The sequence below is a fragment of the Mus caroli genome, chromosome 2, assembly GCF_900094665.2.
Source record: "Mus caroli chromosome 2, CAROLI_EIJ_v1.1, whole genome shotgun sequence".
NCBI classification, from domain to species: Eukaryota; Metazoa; Chordata; class Mammalia; order Rodentia; family Muridae; genus Mus; species Mus caroli.
The window spans coordinates 7079040-7102956 of record NC_034571.1 but is presented as its reverse complement, the minus strand read 5'-3'; the positions used below and the strand labels follow the sequence as shown (position 1 = coordinate 7102956).

At 44.5% G+C, this 23917-nt stretch overlaps 1 protein-coding gene across 8 annotated transcripts in view; it reads right to left on the bottom strand.

Annotated features, from left to right (window-relative positions):
• The window catches only part of Sfmbt2 (Scm like with four mbt domains 2), a 211532-nt gene that overhangs the window by 11836 nt on the left and 175779 nt on the right, over positions 1–23917 (bottom strand). For 7 of the 8 annotated variants that reach the window (XM_029469511.1, XM_029469521.1, XM_029469517.1 and 4 more), the window contains 6 exons: positions 14479–14588; positions 6065–6240; positions 3961–4059; positions 3430–3758; positions 2202–2447; positions 921–1049 (listed from right to left, as the gene is read on the bottom strand). In XM_029469511.1, the coding sequence (XP_029325371.1) occupies positions 921–1049; positions 2202–2447; positions 3430–3758; positions 3961–4059; positions 6065–6240; positions 14479–14588 (1089 nt within the window). The remainder of the gene's footprint in view (positions 1–920; positions 1050–2201; positions 2448–3429; positions 3759–3960; positions 4060–6064; positions 6241–14478; positions 14589–23917) is intronic. The other variant, XM_029469524.1, reaches the window with a different exon arrangement.

The window sequence follows — 23917 nt, the reverse complement described above, 5'->3', positions numbered from 1 at the left end:
TATTTAGAAAAATATTAGGTCTTAAAAGACAGATATTTACTCTGTAAAGTTTTGCTGGTTAGCAACCCTGCAGCCCAGTATAAGAACATTGGCTGAGTCAGATGTGGTAAGAAGACAGAGGGCAAGTTCCATCAAGTCTCTGCTTCAAGTTCCTGCTTCTAGGTCCCTATCTTGAGCTCCTTCCCTGACAACCCTTCCTTCGAGATTATGAGGTATAAGAGGAAATCAATTCTTTCCTCTCCAGGTTGAGAGCATCTTATCACAGCAACAGCACAACAGAAACTGGTACCAGGAAGTGGGCTATGGCTGTGAACAAGGGCGGAGCCTAGATGCTCACTCTTCTCCTGCCAGTGACAGGAACCTCTCTGTGAGAAAACCCTCACGTCAGGCACACCATACCTGCTCTGCAGCGTGGTCGAACCTGCTTACAGGTATCAACTGCGGTATGCAGCTGAAGGGCATGTGAGACTTAATCCCTCTGTGGTAAGTCCTAAGGAAGCCAGATAACATAGGCAATGCCTTTAAGAGTTTCAGGGCTGGGAAGACAGTTCAGTCAGTTCACTCCCTTTAAAAAACTGAATGTGCCTGGAATCCCAACACTTGGGAGGCAGGACTAAATCTAGTCAGTCAGCCTGGCCTATTAGTGAGTTCCGAGCCAGAGAGTGAACCTGTCTCATAAAGGTGATATCGCTTGAGGAAGGATACCCTACACTGTCCCCTGGGCCTCAAATGCACACGTATACCTATGTGCACACAGTCATGCATGTAACTGCACACATGAACACACATAACTGCATGTGCGCACACACAGACACAGACAGACACACACACACACAAGTACACTTATGCATGGACATACAAACACAGAGACAAGACCTGGAGTCCAGAAAATACACTGATGACCCAGAAAGCCAGTGTACCTGCTCCTGGAAGATCCTGGCCAAAGGTGCACAGTCAGTCAGCTTAATGAATCGGACCACATCCGTCACCGACCATTCCAGTGGATTGCTCTCAAGTATCAGTCTCTCCTCATCCGCTTGGCTCGAATCCTGCAGGGACGAGGGCAGGGCACTGTCATTACACACTGCAGGGCCAGCTGCATCCTCTTAATAACCTCTGTGCCTCCACACTGCCAGAGTAGAACTCCTAGCTCTCTTGGTCTCTCACGGGGCACACAGGCAGAACTCAGTCTCTACAGAGTTTCTTAGCAACCTGCCTCTGGTAACTTCTACACCTGCAATGACCTGGGTATCTTCAAAAGTTCAAAAACATTAAGAACAGAAGGTACAGCAGGGCTGGGGACTCAGTCGGCAAAATGCTTGCCATTCAAGTTTAAGGACCTGAGTTTGATCACCAGATCACACATTGAGAAAAAAAAAAGGTGGTGGGATTGGGGAAGTGGAGGCAGGAGGATTCTGGGAACTGCTACCCAGAGAGACTAACTCACTACTAAGCAAGCTCCAGGCATGAGGTTGCCTTCCTCAAAAATATTTTTTATAATAAAAGGAGAAAGAAAAGAGTGGAAGGCACCTATTGCATCTGAGTTAGATCCCTGGCTTCTACGCACAACTATGACCACGCCCCTGCCTCACTCCATGTCATAGTGACCATCAATCTTGAATCTCTAGTTGTGAAAACCGAAGGCTTAGTTTCTGATGAGGCATCTCTGATTAAAATGTGAACAGATAGTAAGGTGCAAAGCTGCTTGCAGGCAAGACAGCACGCTGTCATCGCCACTAACTTTTGTGATAATGGCACCAAGGTCTTTTGCAGCAGTTCACCTATCACCTGGCGGTTACAGTAGTGCCAAGCACGCTGATTTAAAATGTTATGATATGAGAGAGGTGTCCCATAAAGGAGAGAGTGATACAAAATTCAAGTCTAGAAATGGGACATGTAGAGATGGAATTTGGAGGCCCAGAAGTGGAGATTGGGCCCTCTCCTCCACCTGACCTGAAGCTCTGGAAGATTAAAGACACCCAGAAATGAAGATATTATTCCAACCCGGGGAACTCCTGTCGGATGTTTTCTGGATCTCTAACAAGAGGTAAAATCATTCTTTTTTGTCCTTGGACTTGGGAATTTTGACAGAGCATCTCTGGTCTTTTCAGATATTTTAAAGAGGTTCACCTGGACCACAGCCTTAACTCTAGTCCATGTTCTTAAAGATGAGCCATGCACCCTCTGCTCTCTGAACTCACCTCTGGTTTCACAATCCTAACAAGTGGACCCTTGACTCTGTTATTAGAAGAAGCAGTAGTTGGCACTGTGCGGACCCTCCGTGCCCTTTCCACTGGAGGTCGCTTCAAAGCCTCGGAATTTCTCCTCAGGGTTACAGCCCTTCGTGGCCGGACAAAGGGCACCTGTGCTGCTGAGGTGTCTGTCTGGTAAGCCGGACCGTGGTACCCAGTTTTCTTCCTTGCAGTGTCCATAGTTTCCGGCTTCTCCTGTTCAGTTTTGTGAGAGGCAAAGGGATGTGCTTAGTGAGGGTGGGCCGAAAGGGCCTGAGTGACACACAGTGTGACCCTCACCAACAGCCACACTGCCAGACCCTGAGGCCATGTCCCTTCCTTCCCAAAACAAAGCTGCTGGCAAGGTTTGTCCACTGAGGCCCCCAAAGAGAGCCCATGACACCAAAAAACTTTCCTAACGGACATCTCCTAATTAGTAGCTGAACACGTGCAGTTGGTTCTCGGGGTGGGGAGGGAGGGGGAGGGGGAGGGGAGAGAGAGTTTAATAGTTAAAATACATTTCATGAAAGCATGAGAACCTTGGTTTGATCCTCAGAAGCCATGTAGAAAAGCTAGAAATTGGGAAGGTGGAGCCAGGTAGATCTCTGAGGTTTGCTGGTCAATCAGCATAGCCAAAAATGATGAGTTCCGGGGGGGCGGGGGGGGGGAGGCAGTAAGAGACCTTACCTCAAAAACAAGAGCAGACAAAACAAAAATCCAAGGTGGACCCTTTCCCAAGGAATGACAACTGAGGTTAACCTCTGTTCTTCACATGCTTGTACCCCTCCCACACACACACACACACACACAATGTTCAAGGCCACTCTGAGCTACATAGGGAGACGTCTCAAAACTGCAAGGGACAGGTTGCAGCTCAATGGTAGAGTGCTTGCCTAGCATCCCCCAAAACATCCAAACAGGGCAGGCAAACGTGCACGATGCACAAACCAGACAGCCTTTTTCTCCGATCCTGTGATCCCACAGTGGGAGGAGACAACAGACTCTCAAAAGTTGTTTGTACCTTCCACAACTGCGGCACAGCAAGCATACGTCTGCGTTCTCATCCTCCCAATGCTTTCCCACTCCCTTTCCACCCTCAGTATCTTGCTCCCACTCACACATAAATAATAAATTAAATTAGAAAACAAACGAAACCCTTCTAATCAAAAGGGCTGGAAGCCTTTTAAGGACAGTGTACCTGTGCTGAGCCCTTTGGGATGCCCTCTGGGATGCTCTCTGGGATGCTTTCTGGGATGCTCTCTGGGATGTCCTCTGGGATGCTCTCTGGGATGCTCTGTGGGATACCCACTGGGATGACCTCTGGGATGCCTGCTGGGATGCCTGCTGGGACGGCTGCTGGGACGGCTGCTGGGACGGCTGCTGGGACGCCCATAGCAGATTTCCGTTTCTTCTGTACATAGACTGATTTCCGTCGTTTCCTTCTTCTGGTTGATTTTGGTGGAGTTTCGATGTTGCTGACTCTAAGTGAAGACTGAATGACCCTTCTTCTTTTTCCATAATAATAGGCTGCAGGGAGGAAGACAGTTTTACTGAGATTATAGTCAATGATGGGTTCATCACAGAGCCATACAGCCCACTGGGAGATCTCTGGCCTCACTAGTCACAATTTTAACCAACAGCTACTTTGGTTTGTTTCTTTGTTTGTTTCTTTGTTTGTTTGTTTTTCCCCTGCCACTGTACCTCAGTTTCCAGTGACAGCAATACTCACTCTGAGGAATCTTAGCCTTTTGCAATTTGGTGGCATGGGATGCAGAATCATCTTTTAGTTCACTTGCAGGTGACAATGATGACCCCTTCTCCCTTTTGTCTAGGGAATACAGAAGAACCTATTTACAACTTGAGTCCTCGGTCAAGTTAGTTACCTTCAAGAGCAATAGCTACCCAGTGACCCTTGCTGACCCTGGCACTGGCCCAAGGTAAGGTGATGTAGAAATGAACAGGGGCTGTGAGCACCCTGAGGATAGAGAAAGCTGTACAGGGAATCTAAGTCACACAGGGACTTTCTAGGTGACGCTTAGGGCTCATTGTCAACTTGGCAGACTTTAGAATCGCCCGGCTGTTCAGGTGGGGAGTTATCTTGACCTGGTTATAGAGGTGGGAGGTGAGCTGGCAAGCTGACAACTACCATGGACTCCCTGCATGCTATGTCCCCTGATTACGGATGTGTCGTGACTACCCCTCTCAAGTTCCTGCCATTGTAATTTCTTTGCCATGGTGGACTGTATCTTGGAAGTGTGAGCCAAAATAAATCCCCCCTCCCCCGAAGTTGTTATCAGAATATGTAATCAACCACAGCAACAAGACAACTGAGACACCTTGTCTCAAAGCAACACAGCCTGTGGATGGGGCTCAGTGGCAAAATGCCTGTTTGGGAGGAGCAAGCCTGGGTTCTATGCCAGGGACTGGGAGTGGAAGGTTGATTTGCCAAGTTTCTCTCTCTCTCTTTCCCTCTATCTGTCTCTCTCTGTGTCTCTGTCTCTGTCTCTGTCTCTGTCTCTGTCTCTGTCTCTCTCTCTCTCTCTCTCTCTCTGTGTGTGTGTGTGTGTGTGTGTGTGTGTGTGTGTGTGTGTGCAAGCACACGCACATGTGTTTGGAGTCTGTCTGGTTTTGTACATAAGAGCCTTAGTATGAATAGTATCTTGACCATATTCATATCCCTGGTTCCAAAAAAGCAGTTGATATACCACAGGTAGCTGTGGTTCAGAGCACTGACCACACTACGTGCATCCTTTATCTCTAAAGTGGCTGGAACCTGGGCTGGCAGATCCAACTTCCTTTTCCTGGCCCCAGGACCAGAGATGACTAAGGGGAGATTAGGAAGCTCTGAAGCTGTACACTGGAGTTCTCAGAGCTTGAGATGTCTAAGGTAGAGGCTTCTACAGTGATAAAGGCTAACCAGGGTGGGGGGAAAATAAGTTCTCAGAACTGAAGAAATGATGGCAGTGGAAGCTGTCTGTGGTGGCAGAGGTCTCTCAGTGTGGTGGGGGGTGACAGTCACAAGCATTACAGGATGGAAAAGTGGGACCAACTCAGAGTCCTGCACAGCAGTGGCAAAGCAAAGGTAGCTGGGAAGGAAGGGAGGATGGCTTCTGAATCCTCCAGTGATGGAGAGGAGCCTGAGAGAGTGTTGAGGGGATTACCTAAGAAGAGGAGAAGCAGACAGGGTCTGGGCAGAAAGGTAACATTGCAAAGACTTTCCCTCTTGATATGCAAGAACCACTGGGCAGCACTGAAGGACTCATTCACATCTGTAATTCCAACACAAAAGAGCAGAGGCAGGAGGAGTGCTGACAGTGGGAAGCCAGCCCTAGTCACAGCATGAGTTTTAGGCTAGCCTTGGTTACAGGAAAAAAAAAAAACCAAAAAAAAGTATTGTTATTACAAATCCTAAACTTATACCAGGACAAGAAATTAGAGTCTGTGAACATTACTAATATCGATTTATAAAGTGCTTCCTTCATGCATGCAGGTTAGGAATCAGTTGGTCCTCTGAAGTTCTCACTTCTCCTTTCCCAAAACCTTCTAGTGACAATCCCCCACCCCTTGTTTGATCCATCTCATCCCCTTCTTTGTTCAGGCTAAAACATACATGGATCGGCAACAGAAAAATCTTAAAGAGTTCTCCAGGTACTCACATGAAGAAGTCTGCAAAGAGTTAAAAACAAAAAAAAAAAAAAAAAAAAAAAAAAAAAAAAAAAAAAAAAAAAAAGACAAACAAATAGACAACAAACGAACGAACGAACGAACAGGCCCCCAAGTGCAGCCCCGCAGAGCTCAGGCATATCCGGTGTCTTTGTCTTCTTCATACTCACTGTATCTGGTTTTGGTGTGGACCGAACAGTTCTCTGGGCAGGTTTCAGAGATCAACACAGGGCTCAGTAAATTTGGACAGCACTCCAGCTTGGCACAAACTTGCCGGCAGAAATTCATCACTTGGTCTGCTGTTCGCACGATCTTGACCACGGCCCTGTATGTTTTGCCCCCGTATCTGGACAATAACGGACAGAATAACAACAGTGAGTTCATTTTCAAACTGTGAGACTGGTAGGTGTGTCTGACCTTTTGGCACTGTGACAGATTCAGATATTGTCACCTACGAAGTTACACTCGAGAACTGCACATGAAGTTATTTGTTGGTGGGGTTGTTTTAATCCATTTTTAAAATGGCAAGACTGTCAAGTCTGGAGAGATGGCTCTTTGGTTCTCTTAGCATCGGCTATGCTTCCAGAGAATGGAGCTGGGATTCCCACAAGGTGGCTCACAGCTATCTATAACTCCTGTTCTAGAGGGTCTTACCCCCTCTTCTGGCCTCAGAGGGCATTGCAGGCATATGGTAGGTACACAGATGTACACACAAGCAAAACACCCATACATACAAAATAAAAATAAAGACATTTTTTTAAAAGATCACAAAGTTTCAAGTAAGTTTAGTGTTGGGTCTCATTTATAGCTCTCGTGGGGTGCATGCAGCCTGCGGGAGACACAGGATTGGAGACACACAACATTGTTAAGGTTTGAATCTGAGGTGTCCCCTAAAGGTGCTAGATGTATGGATGCAAGCCTTGGGGCTTTGGGGAGACGACTAGATCACGAGCTGCCTATTGGTCAGCAGAGTGATTTCTCGGTGGATTCATAAGTTGATGGCATTACTGAGAAGCAGGAGACCTTGGGGGTGGGGCCTAGCTGGAGACAATGAGTCACTAGGGCAAGCCTCTATTTTGTCCCTAGTCCCTTTTGATCACTCACACGAGGTGAGCAGCTCTGTGCCTCCATTCACTGTACACCACACTGCTCCACCACAGAATGAAACTTCAGACTCTCCAAGCCCAAACCATGTTTTCCTCCCACGTTCTCCTCAGTGGGGACATTTTGTCACCTCAACGGCAACAACCAAAACCAACCAGCTTAAGTGTACTCCCAAAGTGAGATCTCTGTTTTCTAATAACGTAGTGCACTGTGGGTGGCTTCTATTTTCTCTTTATACTTTCTTGTAATCTTGCTGGGCATGTTGGAGAATGATTCTCTGGTGGGCACAAAGAGCATGGTAATAGTATTGACCCTAAAGACTTCTGTGTGACAGGTTCTCACCATGTTACACATAGTCTCATAGCCAAGCCTAGGATGGCATAGTCTATGGTATGGTATGGTATGGTGTGGTGTGGTGTGGTATGTGTAGTATGGTATGGTGTGGTGTGGTGTGGCGTGGCATAGCATAGCATAGCACAGTACATATCTGTCATGGTTCTCAGAATGAAGCTAATAAGATCTAATGGGTACTCTTCAGTTTTTGAAAGTGTGGGTGCAAACTGGATGGTGAATGTGACTTGAAAAGCTATGCAAAGTCAAATCATTGAAATTGGCATCGTTTATCCAGATGGCACAGTGCATTGTTGAGATGCGGGACAATCTCCATTATTCATAAGTGGCATCTGTACAGTACGGTGACCAGGCAAGCAAGGTCACAATCAAGAGAAGCATATTTAAAAAAAAATCAAAACAAAACAACCCCCTTCACGAAGTCCTGTAAAGTCACCCTTCCACTCTGGAAGTCCTGGGACTAGGAGACACCAGCTGCTTTAGAGCTACTTCAGTAATAGGCTTCCGTATGGTTGAAGTCTCAAAGGATCCATACAAAAGAGCAAACCACTTCACGATAATCTGACCATTAGGGTAGCCAGAGTGACAGGTGGCTCCACAAACCCACTTCTGGGGACATCATTTACTCCCCAGTCCTGCCCACAGAGAGAAGTGCAACGAACCCTTTCCTGAAACATCGTCACAGAGCCCAGAGAACATGTTCAAAGGATGGATACTCTAAGATAAGGAGATCATAAAAACGGGCAGGTTAAAGCCTTGATCCAAGCCTAGAGTGGCAGGTGACTCAGCAGTTAGGAATGGGAGCTGCTCTTTCAGGGAACCCATATTCAGTCCCCAGTACCATCAGATGACTCACAACCCCTTGTAACTCTTCTTCCAGTGGGACCCCGTGCCTCTAGTCATCATGGGCACCTGCATTCATGTGCACATATGACCCTGTCCAAATGTACACAGACTAAAGGTAATAAAACAATGTTCTCCAGTGCTCTTAACCACTGAGCTACCTCTCCAGACCCTTCATCTTGATTCTTAAAATTCAATGTCTTCCTGAAGTCTCCAGTGTTTTCCCTAACAAGCCATTTTCAAAGTCTCAACAGAAAAGCAAACAAGCAAACTCTAACCTGAAACAGTAGTTTGTATTTAATCTCTGGCCTTTCATGACCCAGCACTCCGGCCATCTTTCCTCTCCAATCCCTACGATGGCTTACTGTACGGAAAGAGCTCACACCCATGCTTGGTAGACAAAGCCATGTTTTAAAGCTGATAGCTTTGCTATCGATGTTAATTATTTCCCTAGAACCTGCATGGACCCTCTGTAGAGAGACAGCCCTCCCTGTGGCCTAGGACAGCTGCACTTTGCAGAGAGAAGGTCTTACTTTCTACTGCTGTTGCATTTCACGACAAGAATAGCCCCACTCTGAGAACATGGTGCACCCCACTGTTTGTAGGAAGCAGAGAAGATAAACTTTTTACAGGTACATTTTTTTCTCCCTTGTAAGTTTTATCTTTATCCTGTTTGTGGCCCTCCAACTCTGCTTGGAAGACCTTGGTATTAAGAATCTTAAGTCTCTTTGCGGGAAATAAAATGAAATGGCATGACACCAATGGCAGGAGAAATGAGAACACCAGGTCAGATGCCAAACTGGGAAGGGGAACTCAAAGACATGCTCTTCACATTTCCCAAGTCTACAGTCACAAAACACATCAAGAGACATGGGCAGAGTGGGACCACTTCCTATGGGCAAAGGAAAAGCATCTCTTCCCCTTCCCTATGTCAGGCAGGTTCCCTGGATACAGGAGCTTTGTCATTTGCCTCAGTAATGTTTAAAGGGAGCACACAAAGTCAGGGGATTCATTAAGACAACTGCACACGTGTGTCATTGTACTGTCTTATAATGAAGAGAGTGCTTTGCTAAAACGCACCCCCCTCCCCGTCACTTGGAAAAGCCCATGTAAATGTACTGAAATAAGAATTAAATCACAGTCAAATAATGATGTTTTTCCTACATGTCTGTCTAGATGATGTAAAGGTGAAAGGACTGAGCAAGGAGGGTGCAGTGCCTGGGTAGAGGGCTGTAATTCAACAAGACACTATTACTCTGGGGATCTAGCTCTAACGGTTCGTGGCATGGTGCTGCAGGCACACAGTGTTCAGCCATGGCTCAGGGTCTGCCTCAACTGTCAAAAGTTGCCTAGGCCTCTCCTAGGACAGCTCCTACCTAGCCATCAACTGTGGAGGAAGCAAAAAGGATTTAGTGATTGGGTTCAGGATAATCAAGATTGCTTCTCTAATCCCAGAGCTGCCATAAGCTACTAATGGCAGGTACCTCCGAAGGTCTGTGGACACAAGGTCCTTCCTTCCTAAACCGCTTCTGACTGGGTGTGTACACCAGGTATCCTGCTGTCAGAAGCCAAGGCTGACAATGTGACTACAATGATGGGCCAGGACAAGAGTCTGGATTTATTGCCACAGCAGCCTCTGGCTGGCATCTGAAAACCTGAGCAAGAGGGCCGACTCTCAGGCCTGATACAAAGCAAATTTCATTGTCTAGAGAAGAAGCAAGAGTGTAGCACTAACACTGTACAGGAGTCACAGAAAGCCATTCTTAGAGTCTTGCTGTTTTGAAACCCCAGATGTAATACACACACTATGACACACACACATAGCAAAAGACACACATACTGTGATACACACACACACAGCTACAGTTAAAACCCATGGCCCTCCCTAGCTATAACTCTAACTCACTCACTGCTAACATCCCGCTCACAGCCCCCATTCAGCAGGCTCCTCAGTCAGGGCAAATCATGATTCCTTAAACCAGGCAAACAAGAATTAACAAATGGGCACACAAGTCTTTTACAGTGAACATCCTCAGTATGAGAATCCCTTTTTCCAGATTTCCACAGGATGCTGCAGGATCACAACCTTCTGTTCATAACATACATGCTTGGGAAATGTCCAAAGAAGACAAGATGGTAAGAACTCACAAAGCCAGCCATTGCCTATACAGAGTTAGCACAACTCCCACAGAGACAAATTCCAATGTAGCCTTGTTGCCTCTGTCCACAAGAGAGTGAGGTGGAGCAGATCTGTAACAAAAGCCTTGTGGGGAAATCTGTAGATCTTCAACCCAGCTTCCCCAACACAGGCTCAAAACCATCCAAATAGGAGATAAGATAAAAAGAAACTTTACAATATGTGGGAAACATTTCCGTGTTTCTAGATGGACAATGGTTTCAGCTCCCCCTAAAGCAGAGAGTAAAATTCCCTGGAGAGCTGGCTCAGGAGTTAAGAACACTGACTGTTCTTCCAGAGGTCCTGAGTTCAATTTCCAGCAACCACATGGTGGCTCACAACCATCTGTAATGGGATCCAATGCCCTCTTCTGGTGTGTGTCTGAAGACAGCTACATATACATACAATAAATCTTTAAAAAAAAAAACCTCAGAATAATGTAGGTAGCTTGGAATATTTACATTTGTCAGAGGGTAATTTCTCCATACAAAATGTCTCAGCAAATGTCGTCAGAATGTATTTTCCCTTTGTCGGTATAGGAGGTCCAGTTTTCAGACACGTGCTGAGGAACGATAAGGTGCACCTCTTGCGTGTTGTCCAAACCCTGCAACCATTTCCTTAATAGTGTGAAAGGCGTGGTTGATGGGAATGTAGGGAAAATGCTGACAGAGCACTGCATGGGGTCACACTGAGTTTTATTTTATTTACAGGTCAAAAAAATCTTCTGGAGGACACTTTTATCTTGTTAGAGAAATCTCTCTTTATTCTTTGAGAAAAATATATCCCCACTCATCCACCTACACACACACACACACCAGGGAGGGAGAGAATTCACTCTCTGGGATAGCCACAGGTAGGTTGTTCATATATCTATAAATATCTTCCTACCCATGCACCTTTAAGCAACGCTAATGAAACTCCCAGGGTCATGAAATAAGAGGTAGCTCAGGAGAAGGGAGAAAAGAAGGAGGAGGGAGGGGAGGAGATAGGAGTAGAAGATCACTAGGTGTGAAGAAGAGGATCTGAGGAGTGGGTGGGGGGTAAGAAACGGTGGGGGAGGGGCTACAATCAAAACACACCTTATATACAAGGATGAAAATGTCACAATAAAACTAGTTAGTATGTATAATTTATGTATGCTAATAAAGACATTTTTAAAATAAAAAACAAAAAACAAAACAAAACAAAACAAAAAACCAATGAGCAATCACAGAAGCCAACTGACAACAGGCACTGACCCCTCCCCCTGGGGAGGGGCTATCCCAGGTCCTCAGCTCTGGGAGGAAGACACTGTCACATTACAGTTCATCTTGGACAACAAACGTGGCTACAATCTCAAAGTCCAGGTCTAACCTCTGCTAAGTTAATTCATCCACGACAGAGACCGTGCCTGCCTTTCAGTGTGGAGGAAGAGGCTGGTTCACTCTCCGATCATCTCTCATTTGCATGGAGAAAAGCACAGCCACATTGTCGGGATCTAAAAAGTTGTCATTTGCCATGAGAAGCAAAGAGGTGACACAGCAGACAGGGCTGTCACCAGGGCTCGTGCTGACAGCATGCTGTCATCATTAGCAGCTGCTTAGAGGAAATGCTAGGATCAGGCAGGGAGAAACCCCGTGCAGACAGGCATTTCCTCCTGAAACCTTGTAAGCTTTTGCTGAGGACCTCCCTGCCAGCCTTGATAGGAGAGGTAATATGTTGCCTTTGTAATTGAGCAGGCTGGAAAGCAAGGTGTCTGCTTCAATTCTATCAGGCTGGATTTAATAAAAGCTCCCATCGACTCTGTAACATGAAAATAAGTGCAAACACTTGCAAAATGAACTCTTCCTGTCAGGGAATAAGTTTCTGGCTGATTTAGGAAGAGCAGTGCTTTTAATGAGATTTAAGGTGTTTGTGTTCCGGTTCTGTCCATGGCCCTTAGGTGCCTCTAGGATACAGTAAACGGTACAGGAAAGTTTGAAAGCGAGAAGTAAGGATTTCTCTACGTAAACACTTGAAGGGAATCACCATAATAGGATTCTAGATAAAAATGCTCTGTTATGGCAGACAAGCCTCCCCTTATTGAACATCAAATATGGAATATTAAAATAAGAAAAAGAAAATTGCTTTGTTTCTTCTATGCTATGCGTGAAGCCCATGTAAGGGTTTCTGGAAATAATGGCAAGTAATTTTGCCTGTCATCGGCTTTCCTCTTTGGGAAAACAAATTCTCTCCTCATCCTTCAGCCCCTTGCCCTGGTGATTGGGCAGGGCGTCATTAGACCATAAATGGCTTATACGGAATTGAAGATGACAGGGCTGATCTAAGCCGACACCAGGGATGTGGAGTGGATAGCTGATCATAGACTGTTCCACCAGCCACATACACGGTGCCAGGAAGAGTCAGGAAGGTCTGGGAAGAGTGGAGGAAGCGAGCGGTCGTGCAACAGTCCCCATCCTAGCTTAGGCTGACTGTGCTGCTGCGTACCTGCGATCCCAGCACGTGGGAGGTGTGAGCAGGATGACCACAAGCGTGAGGTCATCCTGGGCTTTCTTTATGGTCACATGGAAAACCACGAGAGAAAGCTAGGTCTTCTTAGACACTAAGCATCACTCAGCACCAGAGATAGGGACTTCCTGTGGCCTCCTCTATAGTCACACGCAAGCATGTCAGCCCACCTGCTCTCCTCTTCAAAGATGGAGAAGCGCAAAGCCTTCGACCCCACCTACTCAAGAAACAGAGGCAGGAGGAGCTCAAGTTCACATACATAGCCAGACTGAGCAACTCAGTGAGACTTTAAAAGCCTGGGATGCCTAACTGAGGCCCTGGCTGTGAAACTCTTACCACAAAATAGGAAATAAGGCGAGAAATTAGAAAGTGAAGAAAAAGTCTTATCATCCCCCCAAGTTCCAAGTCAAAGCAGAAAGTTGGCTAACTACATGGGAGCCCAGTGCTCATGGCCCTCCATTTAACCCAAGCCAAAGGGACATGTCAGTTTCTTCAAATGTTAACTATTTTTCTATTCCGAAGCAGAGAATGTTTTATTTGATATGAATGGGTCTCGATAGCAAATACCGAGAGCTGCTGACAAGCATCGTGCAGTGATTGACAGGGGACAACACTCCCATCTAGGATTTTCTCCTTTCTAATAAGTCATCTGTGGGCTTACAAACACAAGTTTTGATTCTGAATGTCTAGCCATTAAAATGTATTATTGATTAAGGGGTGGGGAAGATTCTGTTGGTAAAATGCTTGCCTTGCAAGCCTAAGGACCAGAGTTCAAGCTCCAAACGCTATGTAAAGAAGCCAGATGGGATGGTATATGCTTGTGCACCCCAAACTTGAGGCATGGAAACAGAAGGATGTCTGGGGCTTGCTGGCCACACAGCCTAGCTTACTGGGCAACTGTAGGAAAATGAGAGACTCTGTTTCAAAAAAAAAACACCTGAATGTTATATGTGTGTGTGTATATATATGTATATATATATATATATATATATATATATACATATATATATATCCCTTCACATATATAATGCACACATATACATACAAGCACTATACAAGAGTACTAGTTAAACAAATCTGCATTCCATATTAGTAATCTTAATGCTCAAGGCAGCTCAGTATAGCAGAAATGTCACTGTTACAATTTGGATGTGAAATGTCCTTCGCAGGACTATTTATTAAGCATTTGGTCCTTAATTGATAGTTCTATTTTAGGAGGTGGCAGAGATTTCAGAAAATGGCCCCAAGCTGGCACAGATAGGTCACTGTTGGACTGTCTTGGAAGATGATCCCTAATTAGCTCATCTCTCCTTTCTCCTGTCCACTATGATGTAAACAGCCTCTGCCATAATGTCATCCTGCCACAGAGTAGACCTAGAAAGGGAGCCAGGTGAGCACGGGCTGAACTTGAACCCAGGAGAAAAAATATTAAGTTGCTTTTATTAAGCATTCTGATACGGAGATACTAAAACTAATCCAGGCAGGAAGTCTACACTAGCACACGGAGCTGTGATACAACAGACCTTCTATTTGTTTCTGTTTGCCTGGATACTATCAAACCAAGGAGAGGGGAGCAGGGGGAGTATGACCAACTCCTCCTTTCCCCAAACCGAGGACACTTACTTTGCCTTGAGTATCTCCTCCTGGGAATTCCACTCTGGATCTTCCACCAGCTGTAATTCTCTCAGTACCCTCCCGGGCTTGTAGGCTGCATTGGTAATCAGGGTAAGAATCTGTCGGAAGAAGACACCACAATGAAGCACAATCGTGTCAACTCCTGCTGAATTTAACAAGGATGTGTTGACCACTCTTGACAAGAGGTTTTCATTAAGTTTGGCAGTTTCTGATGAAGTGTGATAAAATTCTCTGCTGGGCGACAGGGAACTAACTCTGCTATCTAAGAAACATAAAACCCAGCCATGATGGCTAGGAAAACAGAAACAGCTAGACAGCGTGCCTGGTGCTCAAAAACTCTTCAATTTATTATTCTCCAACAGAAATACTCTTCAGTTGGGTCCGGAGATTTTTATTCTATTTTGAAAGATGCATGGTAGGTCTGGAGAGATGGCTCTGTGGTTCACAGTAAGTACTGCTCCTGAAGAGGACCTCTGCTTGCTCGCTCCCCAGAACCCATATCTAGCAGCTCACAACCACTTGCAATTCCCACTCCAAGGGACCCAACACCCTCTTCTACCATCCACAAAACATCTGTATCCATGTGCACATCCCCCTGAAATGCAACTAATTAAGCATACAAGTCAATCTTGCACTTTCTCTTATGTAACCAATGAAGCAGGTGTTTGAACCAAACACTACAAATACTTCAGATACCTGTAAGGAGTGTAATGAGTTCCTGGAAGCTGATAAGGGCTCAACTTATGAACATTTAATTTGACAGAGTTCTTGGATATGTGTTGTAAGCAATAGTCTGTATCACTTAACACCATCCAGTATCATATTTCTTCAAATAACACACTCGTTTCCAAGTGTGAAGTCCAAGAAAATAATTAATGTGGTGAGTGCCCCAGAAAACTATCAACCAGGATGGATACACCCTAAGGACCTTTAAAAACATGAAGCTTTCTCATATTACTTAAAGGGATTGAACTCTCATTTTATACTGTGTGTGGAGAGGGATGTGGCTGCATTGGAGAATGCCTGTCACACCAATATGAGGATCAGTGTTTGAGTCCCAGCACCTGCACAGTCAACTTATGGGTGGGCACCCATAAGCCCAGCACTAGGAAGGCAAAGGCAGGCAGATCCCAGGAACTGGTTTGCCAACCAGTCTAGCCAAAATGGTGAGTTTCAGGTTCCAGGTCATGGGACTCAGTCTCAAAAGATAAGATGACAGAGGAAGATACACAGAGGTGACTTTTGTATGCCAGCACATGCACTCACACATATATGTGCATACATCTTCCATACATGTATGCAAACATACAATTTACAACGCCCCCCAAAAAGAAAGAAATTTTATTATACAGTTACTAGAGCAATGCACTTTGTCCCAGGTGATACTTTGTTCCGAGGGCGCTGACTCTCCCCAACAAGAGGGACATTTGAACCCAGGGACTAAATGGAACAAGGCAGTGCAGACAGTTGTGGGACATTTTGTTATTTGCATTAAAACAATCATCTGATTTTTCTATTGGCTGTCAGAACAAGTTAAGAAACTGAGCTTATAAATAAATCTAATTAGGGCTGGCTGTAGTAGCACATAAGTAGTTATCATAAAGCAATAACATTTTCATTGGTTCTTTTCATTGTGACTAGCGGAGAAAACCCCAGAGCTACGGTGTCATTTGCGGCACATCAGAATGCATTTTGTGACTGTGAATGGAACCAGAACATGCCTTCCAGAGTCCATTTCAGCCTGGAAACAAGCAGCAATTAAATTTGAAAAAGCACCCGATATTGAATTTTTTTCTTTCTTGTGGCTTTTTTCAATACCAACCCATTTGTCTTCAAATTCAACAAGGTCTCTCTAAAATGTTAGAGCGCTGATATGCACAGTGGCTGTGTCCATGATTGCCAGAGAAAATACAGATGCCCCATAAACAGAACTGGGGGGGGCTAGGGGGCTGGGGTGATTGCTCAGTGGTTAAAGTGTTGGCCAGGTGGTGTAAAGACCAGAGTTTGAATCTTCAGAATCCACATAAATGTCAGCTCCGTGTGGTGGCCCACCTATGATCCCCGCTTCGTAAGAGAGAAAAGAGGATCCCAGGGCGACCTGGCTGGCCCGACTAGCCTTATGATAAGGGTTTGACTGAGAGGTACTGCGTTCATGAATAAGGCAGGAGAACCAATAGAAGATTGCTGATATCAACCTCAGGTTTCCACATGTAAGCCAGCACACATGCAAACATGCATATACACATATGCACTATACATATAAACACACAAATGAAACTAAGTTCTTACTTAGCTGTTATTGTTGGGCAGAGTTAAACCAAATGGCTTTGCCTTGCAAACTATCAAAATACAATTCACTAAGTATGTTTTCCATAAGAGATCAGAAATAAGCGTGAATCCCTCCCTCAGCTAAGGAGACAATCAACCATCGTCTGTCTGAGCAACTCCGCTTGAACATCCACACCACAAAGCACAGGCGTCCCTTGGAGTTTGGTACAATGAGAACATGTTCCATCAGCAAGCTCCTCTCCAATGGGTACCACAGAAAAGCCACGGCCTCTTTCGCCTGGGATCAAGCCTCAGTTAGATCCCTTTAAGACTACAGGACTTTGGGCAAGATGACATTCTCCATTTGCATGTGGAGCACTTAACACTAATCTGGTCATTTCCCCTAAGCTACTGTCACACATAATGCAGCCTCTGTGACCCCGCAGGGACAGCTGCTGACCCTGCTATTCCCCTGCTTACATTTTTCCTGCTGGATCTGGCAACTGCAGAGAATCATCTTGCAATGAGTTGCCTCTGTAGGGCCCCCAAAGGCTTAGGTGTTGAAGGGTTGGTCCCCAGTGCTCGCCAGTACTGAGAGGTCATAGAAATGTTAGGTCACTAGGAGCATGTCCTGGAATGGCATGGACCGAATGAAGGGATCCCAGTCTGTCTTCTTTCTCTTTATCACTTTGAATCACTGAGGTGAAGATCTGTCTTCCACCATGTGCTTGCTCCCTGCCATGATGGGCCACCTCACCAACATCGCCAAAGCAACTGGACCAACTGGATCATGACTGGAATGGCAGCAATTCTGAGTCCAAATATTTTTCTTCTTTTAATATGTCAATGGTCTCAGCTATGCTATAGTAACGGGATATGACAATATCCAGATAGCTCATTCTTTTGCTCTCTCATGTCTTTCTTCCAAAAGTCCCTCCATAGAAACATCCTTTAAGCACCTGCCACACAACACCACTTTCCTTCAATGACGGTTAGCACTCTAACTGATCACTGTACTGTTTGAAATCAGGGGCATCATGTTACTATAGTCTCTGTAGCTAGAGCTATGACTGGAAGTTGCAGATATCTGATAAATTCTTTAAAAGACTTTATTCAGTAAACTTAAACATGGACCCAGAAAAAAGTTCACTGAAAATTAATGACCAATTTATTCAAAGAATTTTTTCTGAGCCCATATAATGAGGTAAATAGAGGTCCAAGAACGAAATAGCTTTGATTTTAAATCATCATTGCTACAATGTCCTTCTCTATGGTAAAATTAGAAAGTTCAATGAGTGTACTGTGTCTTCTATATGGGCAAACAATATAGAGAGCCACAGAAACAGCTTGCACTTTTCTTTAGTTGTGTTCCAGGCATCCAACAGATGTCCATATCACAAGCTGTTGTGTGTGCACTATCCTGGAAAAGCTCACCCAAATCTACTCTTAATGGATGGATGCTCAACATTAACTTCCAGCAGAAGTACCACAAGAACAATTGAACACTGTCAAAAGGCATGTATGACACTGTCTTTGATTCTGATGGGTGACTAAGTCAGGTTCTGTCCAACAAAGCCTTTCCTCTGTCAGCTGCTATTGGGAAAAGTCATTGCTAAAGAGACTCATGATAGGTGCTGAGAGTAAGAGAGTGTTTAACAGTTAGCCCCCAATGAGACTTCTATTAGGATGTTTTATAAGGCTCAATAATACTGTGTTAGGGGAGCAGAAAGAATCTAAGAATTAGAGAAAAGGGTAGTGTTGTAGAATGCTGTCTTTGGGGAATGACAAAGTCTTTGCATTTGTTAACATTTAGCAGCTATGATTGCCTAAATGACACCTGCATACATTTAGGACCAGAATATTCCATTATGGATCAGAGGGTGAAAATGAGAGGCCTTGGCCCTCTCTGAGGATTTGTGGGTTAGTTAAGGGTTGCTGGGAGAAGAACCATTTTCTTCAGTGGTACAGCCATGGGGAAGTTGCCCATGACCCTGTAAACTACCTCTCACCCACAGTACTATAAGTAAGCCTAATTCATGGGTTAAAAAAAAGTAAAGTAGAAGAGAGTAGTTGAAAAGAGGAAGGCATCAGTAAAAAGGGAGATAGACTACTTGGACATAGTCAGGGATATGTAGCATCAAAATACATTAAATATAGATATAAAATATCACAATAATGTCCATTATCATTTAACAGACACTAATAAAAAGTATTCAATAATATAAAACTCTCCCTGTCACTTTAATTGTAATTTCTCTCTGTTCCACTGATGGACATGAGTTAACGGCCATGCTCATTCCATCAGCTCCACAAGTAGGCTGCTATTTTTCTTCACACACTGGGGATGGAGAGAGAAACAGTAAATCATGAGATAGACATAAGTATTTGCTGGATGACAATGACAGTAAGAGATGGTAGACAAATACCTTGATAGATGACAGATAGGTAGGTGGATAGGTATACATGAGTAGCTATAAATGCATAATAGATACATGGTGATGATGATAGATAATAGAGAGCTAGGAATAGACAAGGAGGAAGAAGACAGATGGTAAGAATGATAGGCGTCATAAGCATAATGGAGCTGGATGATAGCTGGATAAATGGCTAGATGAACAGGTTGACAGGTGATAGCAAAGACAGATTAAACATATAAATAACACATGGTAGGATAGATAAATAGATCAAATGATATAGAAGTTAGATACTATAAGAAAGATGATACACACACAGATGATGGATAGGCAGATAAGAAGACAGGATGCCCAGTGGAATTTGTAGATAACTGAGCAGGTTATCTAGGACAGTGTGGAATATATCTTTATTTCTTAGATCAGAAAGAGGATGCCCGTCTTGGTGGATCCAGTGTATATTACCACACTTAGTCTCTTGACAACAGTCACGCCTACAAATCTAATCACATTTCAGACAACCTGAACCCACTGGCATAGAAAGTCACACAGCAAGCAAGCATATGCCCACAGAGGCTCATCGTATCTGAGGAAGTGATACACCAACAGAGGTTCATAATATCCAAAAGCTTCCTACAGGTACAGGATTCAGGACCTGTTCTCCTAAAAATTAGGTAGCAGAAAGAAGAGAGAGGGAAGAGCAACCTGTGATAGTTTAAGTTCCAGTAGAATATTTACAATATGTGTCACTTTTCCCTTTATTTAAGTTTTTTCTTTATCTCTAGAGTTCAGGCTGCCAAAGAGAGGTCACACCTCTGCAGAGCTTATGTGATCAAAGAGTGACAGGCAGCTGAATACATCCAAAATGATGTGGAGAACACAGAAGGGGACTCCTAGGGATTCCCCATTTGAAATGGCATGCTTCTCTTTTTTTGTTAAACACAAGGGTTACAGCTTGGTGGATATTCTGAGCCAAATGACTTCTAAAGGAAAACACAGACGTTTCCCAACCTCCAGGAGTCACGCTGGGATTCTACCTTCACAACCTGGAGAGTCTCTTTAATGACAAAGGTGCAATTATTCACCACACTGAGTGTTTTCAGAGTCACTTCTGCCAGCTGCTCCTGGTCTGCCCAGTCCCAAGTCATCATGAGAATTTGAGGTGCTCATCCCATAACTGGCATGGCTCAGCTGAGGAGACATTCTGCTGCTCTAGTTTCATGTCCCTGAGATAGCTGGCTCTCCATTTAATATGAGCATGGACCCACACCTCCAGTATCACCATGCCATATAAACCAAATGTAACAGGTAACCAGATTCATAGGATGGTCCAACTATTATCTGTCCCTGATAATTTTGTGGTGCCCATAAAATGGCCCAGAAGTGCCAGAAGACTTGACTTGGTCCTTCACCTCAGAAAGTCAAGGCTTTCTTCAGGTGATGTGCCATCTTGAGTTTACTTTTAGGGGATATGCAAAGTTGAATGGACTCTAGTTCCAGCTTATTTAAAAGTAGCTTCTCTCAACACCATCTTTGAAGTCACATTCAGGCAGGAATGGACTCTGAGGGACTGCCTCTCTGAATCTCTACAAAGTCCAACTTGAGTCCGCTCAAGTTCAATATCCAGAAAGCAAGCTGATGCAGGCTTTAGCTACCATTTTCTAGATACTTCCTTCTCTGTAGCATAGAGCCCCCCTCACACATATCTCAAGATTCCTCTCCTCAGCCTGCAGCAAGCCTTTCCAAACACCAGCTCTCCATCCACCTACAGACACTATCTACATATAGCAGACCAGACAGAAAGAAAACAACTCCCATTTCGCATTTTCTGAAGATACAAAAGTGTTGAATTTTCCAATACTGCCGGTGGCTCAGAAAAGCAGCACACTCTGTCTCTGCTTCAGTTACCGTGTTCTCTTTAAGCAAAATGAAACCAGAAGCTATGCAGTGGCTCTGGCACCAAAGGAAGAACATTAGCATGAATAGTGGTTTGGTGGAACTCACATTTTTCTTGCACTCCCAGAACTGAAGCTCTTGCTGTTTGTTTGTTTGTTTGTTTGTTTATTTTCCCTCCATCTTGCTACACACGTTTTTAATGATCAGCAGAACCCAACTTTTGTCATCAGAAAACCGCTTCTGGCAAGGCTTTTAAATTTGGTGGCGGGCAATCTATCAGACAATGATTGCGAATAACAACCTTTGACTTAAAGAAAATCATTTAGTCAAGTAAAATAGCTAAAGAGAGTCAGAAGGCAAGGTCGTGTTGTTGGCTAAGGTAGCTGGCAGATACTGGAGAGTCTTATGTTAGCAACCAGAACCAGTCATTAAGAACAGGCTTGCAGGCACCAGCAAAGGAATGGAATCACTCACTTTGCCTTTGTAAGGTTTGGTGACCTCAATTTGTCAGTCAATACCAGGTAAATACAGGCAAAAGACCTAGGCCACCTTAGTCAGCCACAGTCCAATCAATGCTTAGAGCCCTGTCAGACCAAGGGATAGTAATTCTTATCTTCTATTGAAATGGAAATTCTTACCTATTTTTGCCTGGATTTATTTTTTTAAGTAAACATCTTTTTTTTAAAGATCTATTTGTTTGTTTGTTTGTTTGTTAATGTATTCATCATTTATTTCATGTATGTGAGTACACTGTCACTGTCTTCAGACACACCAGAAGAGGGTATTGGATCCGGATTACAGATGGTTGTGAGCCACCATGTGGTTGCGGGGAATTGAACTCAGGACCTCTGGAAGAGCAGTCAGCACTCTTAACTGCTGAGCCATCTCTCCTGCCATGCCTGGATTTATTTTTGAACCACAATTCCTGTGTGTAGGGATCTATCTTCTGTGCCAATCTATCCGGTCATATTTAACCAGTGATCCTACTTCCTAACCTAAATAATACTGAAGCGTTACTGAATAAACTGTCCCGGCTTGCAATCACCATTTCTCTTTAGAAATTTGTCATTTTTAGAATCAATTTGTCACTGGGTAGGAACAGGATGAATAATCTTTGGTTATCAGACCTAAGGCTAAGCTATATTCAGAAAAGCTGTTTGTAAGACGTAGATTCAGAGATAGGGACAGAGCTCAGTTGGTCAGAGTGCCTGCCTGGCACGGACAAACCCTGGGTCCAATTCTCAGCACCACATAAACTATACATGGTGGTATAGGCTGTAATCCCAGCCTTGGGGAGACAGAGGCAGGAAGAGCAAAAGTCCGAAGTCATCCTCAGCTATATAGGGAGCTTAAAGCCAGCTGGAGAGATATAAGACTCTGTTTCAAAAACAAACAAGCAAACAAACAGACCTTCGACGTGCTACTGGTGGAGGACCGGGTCTGACAGTTAGACTTGTACTTACTGTGTCCATCCTAGGAGGTTCTGAGACCTGGGTATTTATAAGCAGCAGTCCTGCTCCTCCTGCCTTCCCCCCCTCCCCAGCTCTAGGTCTCCACATGTTTTCCCTCTCTGAAGCACGTGACTATTTCACTTCCCTGCAGCCTCATGAAACACCTACCCTACTGCACAGCATCTGTGCATGCCTCGTCATGGCTCCGGGGATTCGCTTGCTCATATTCCTCCGCCTGCCTATCTTCCCCCTTAACAAGCAGCTCATTCAAGGTTGTGACTTGAAACAGCCTATTTGACTAAGAAATAGCCAACCTGTCAAATGCTCCTAAATGAATAACCACCGTAGATGTGTCCATGTTTCACAGGGTTCTCCTAAATGCTTTACAGTCCCTCAATACAGATTTGTTTCTAAGTATGCAGAAGGTTTTGACAACCAATGGCCTGGAAAATCAAGCCTCCTCCAACTGCTTTGATAACGTTTCTCTTTAGGAAAAATGGTATTAAAACAAAAAAGGTAGGTAGCTGGGTTACCCAATATATTGCTTGCTACACAAGTATACTGATATATGTTCGAAACCCAAAGCACTCATTAAAATTAAAGACACAGACAGAGAGGGGGTAGGGTGGGGGTGTGGGTACTGGGCATGCTGACATTATAACCCAAGAGCTGGGTTAGTAGAGACAAACAGATAAGCAGATTCCTGATTCTAGCCAGCCAGATGATGTGAAACAATGTGATTTAGACCAATTCTAGATATGTAGTCTCAAAAAGTAAAGTGGAGAATGACTTAGGGAAACACACAGAATTGACCTCTGGAGGCTGAAGAGATGGCTCAGTGATTATGAGCGCTCACTGCTCTTTCAGAGGTCCCCAGTTCAATTCCCAACAACCACATGGTGGCTCACAACTATCTGTAATGGGATCTGATGCCCTTTTCTGGTGTGTCTGAAGACAGCTACAGTGTACTGACATACATAAAGTAAATAAATCTTTAAAAAAAAATGGCCTCTGGCCTCAATACACAGGTGCATTCCCCTACAGTGTGGGAAAGCACATGTATATCAGAGAGAGGGAGAGAGAGAGAGGGAGAGATAGAGATATGAAGATGTCACTCTGAGAAATCCTCAACAGTCCAAACTGCTCAGAATAGCAAAGAAAATCACCTGCACACAGCTCCCCCTGAGCTCTTTGGTTCCACCTGACAATGAAACACCAGGCAACCCCAGAGCCTCTTGGGTTTTGCTCTTAAAATACAACACACCCTTTTACACATCTTTACACCTAGGGACAGCCTAGCATCCTCTTTTCCAGCCAGGCCTGACCCATTTGCCAGCATCTTCCCTGAATGCCAGCTCATGCTGTGCAATTGAGATGGTACTTACTCATCTCTGCCAAGCC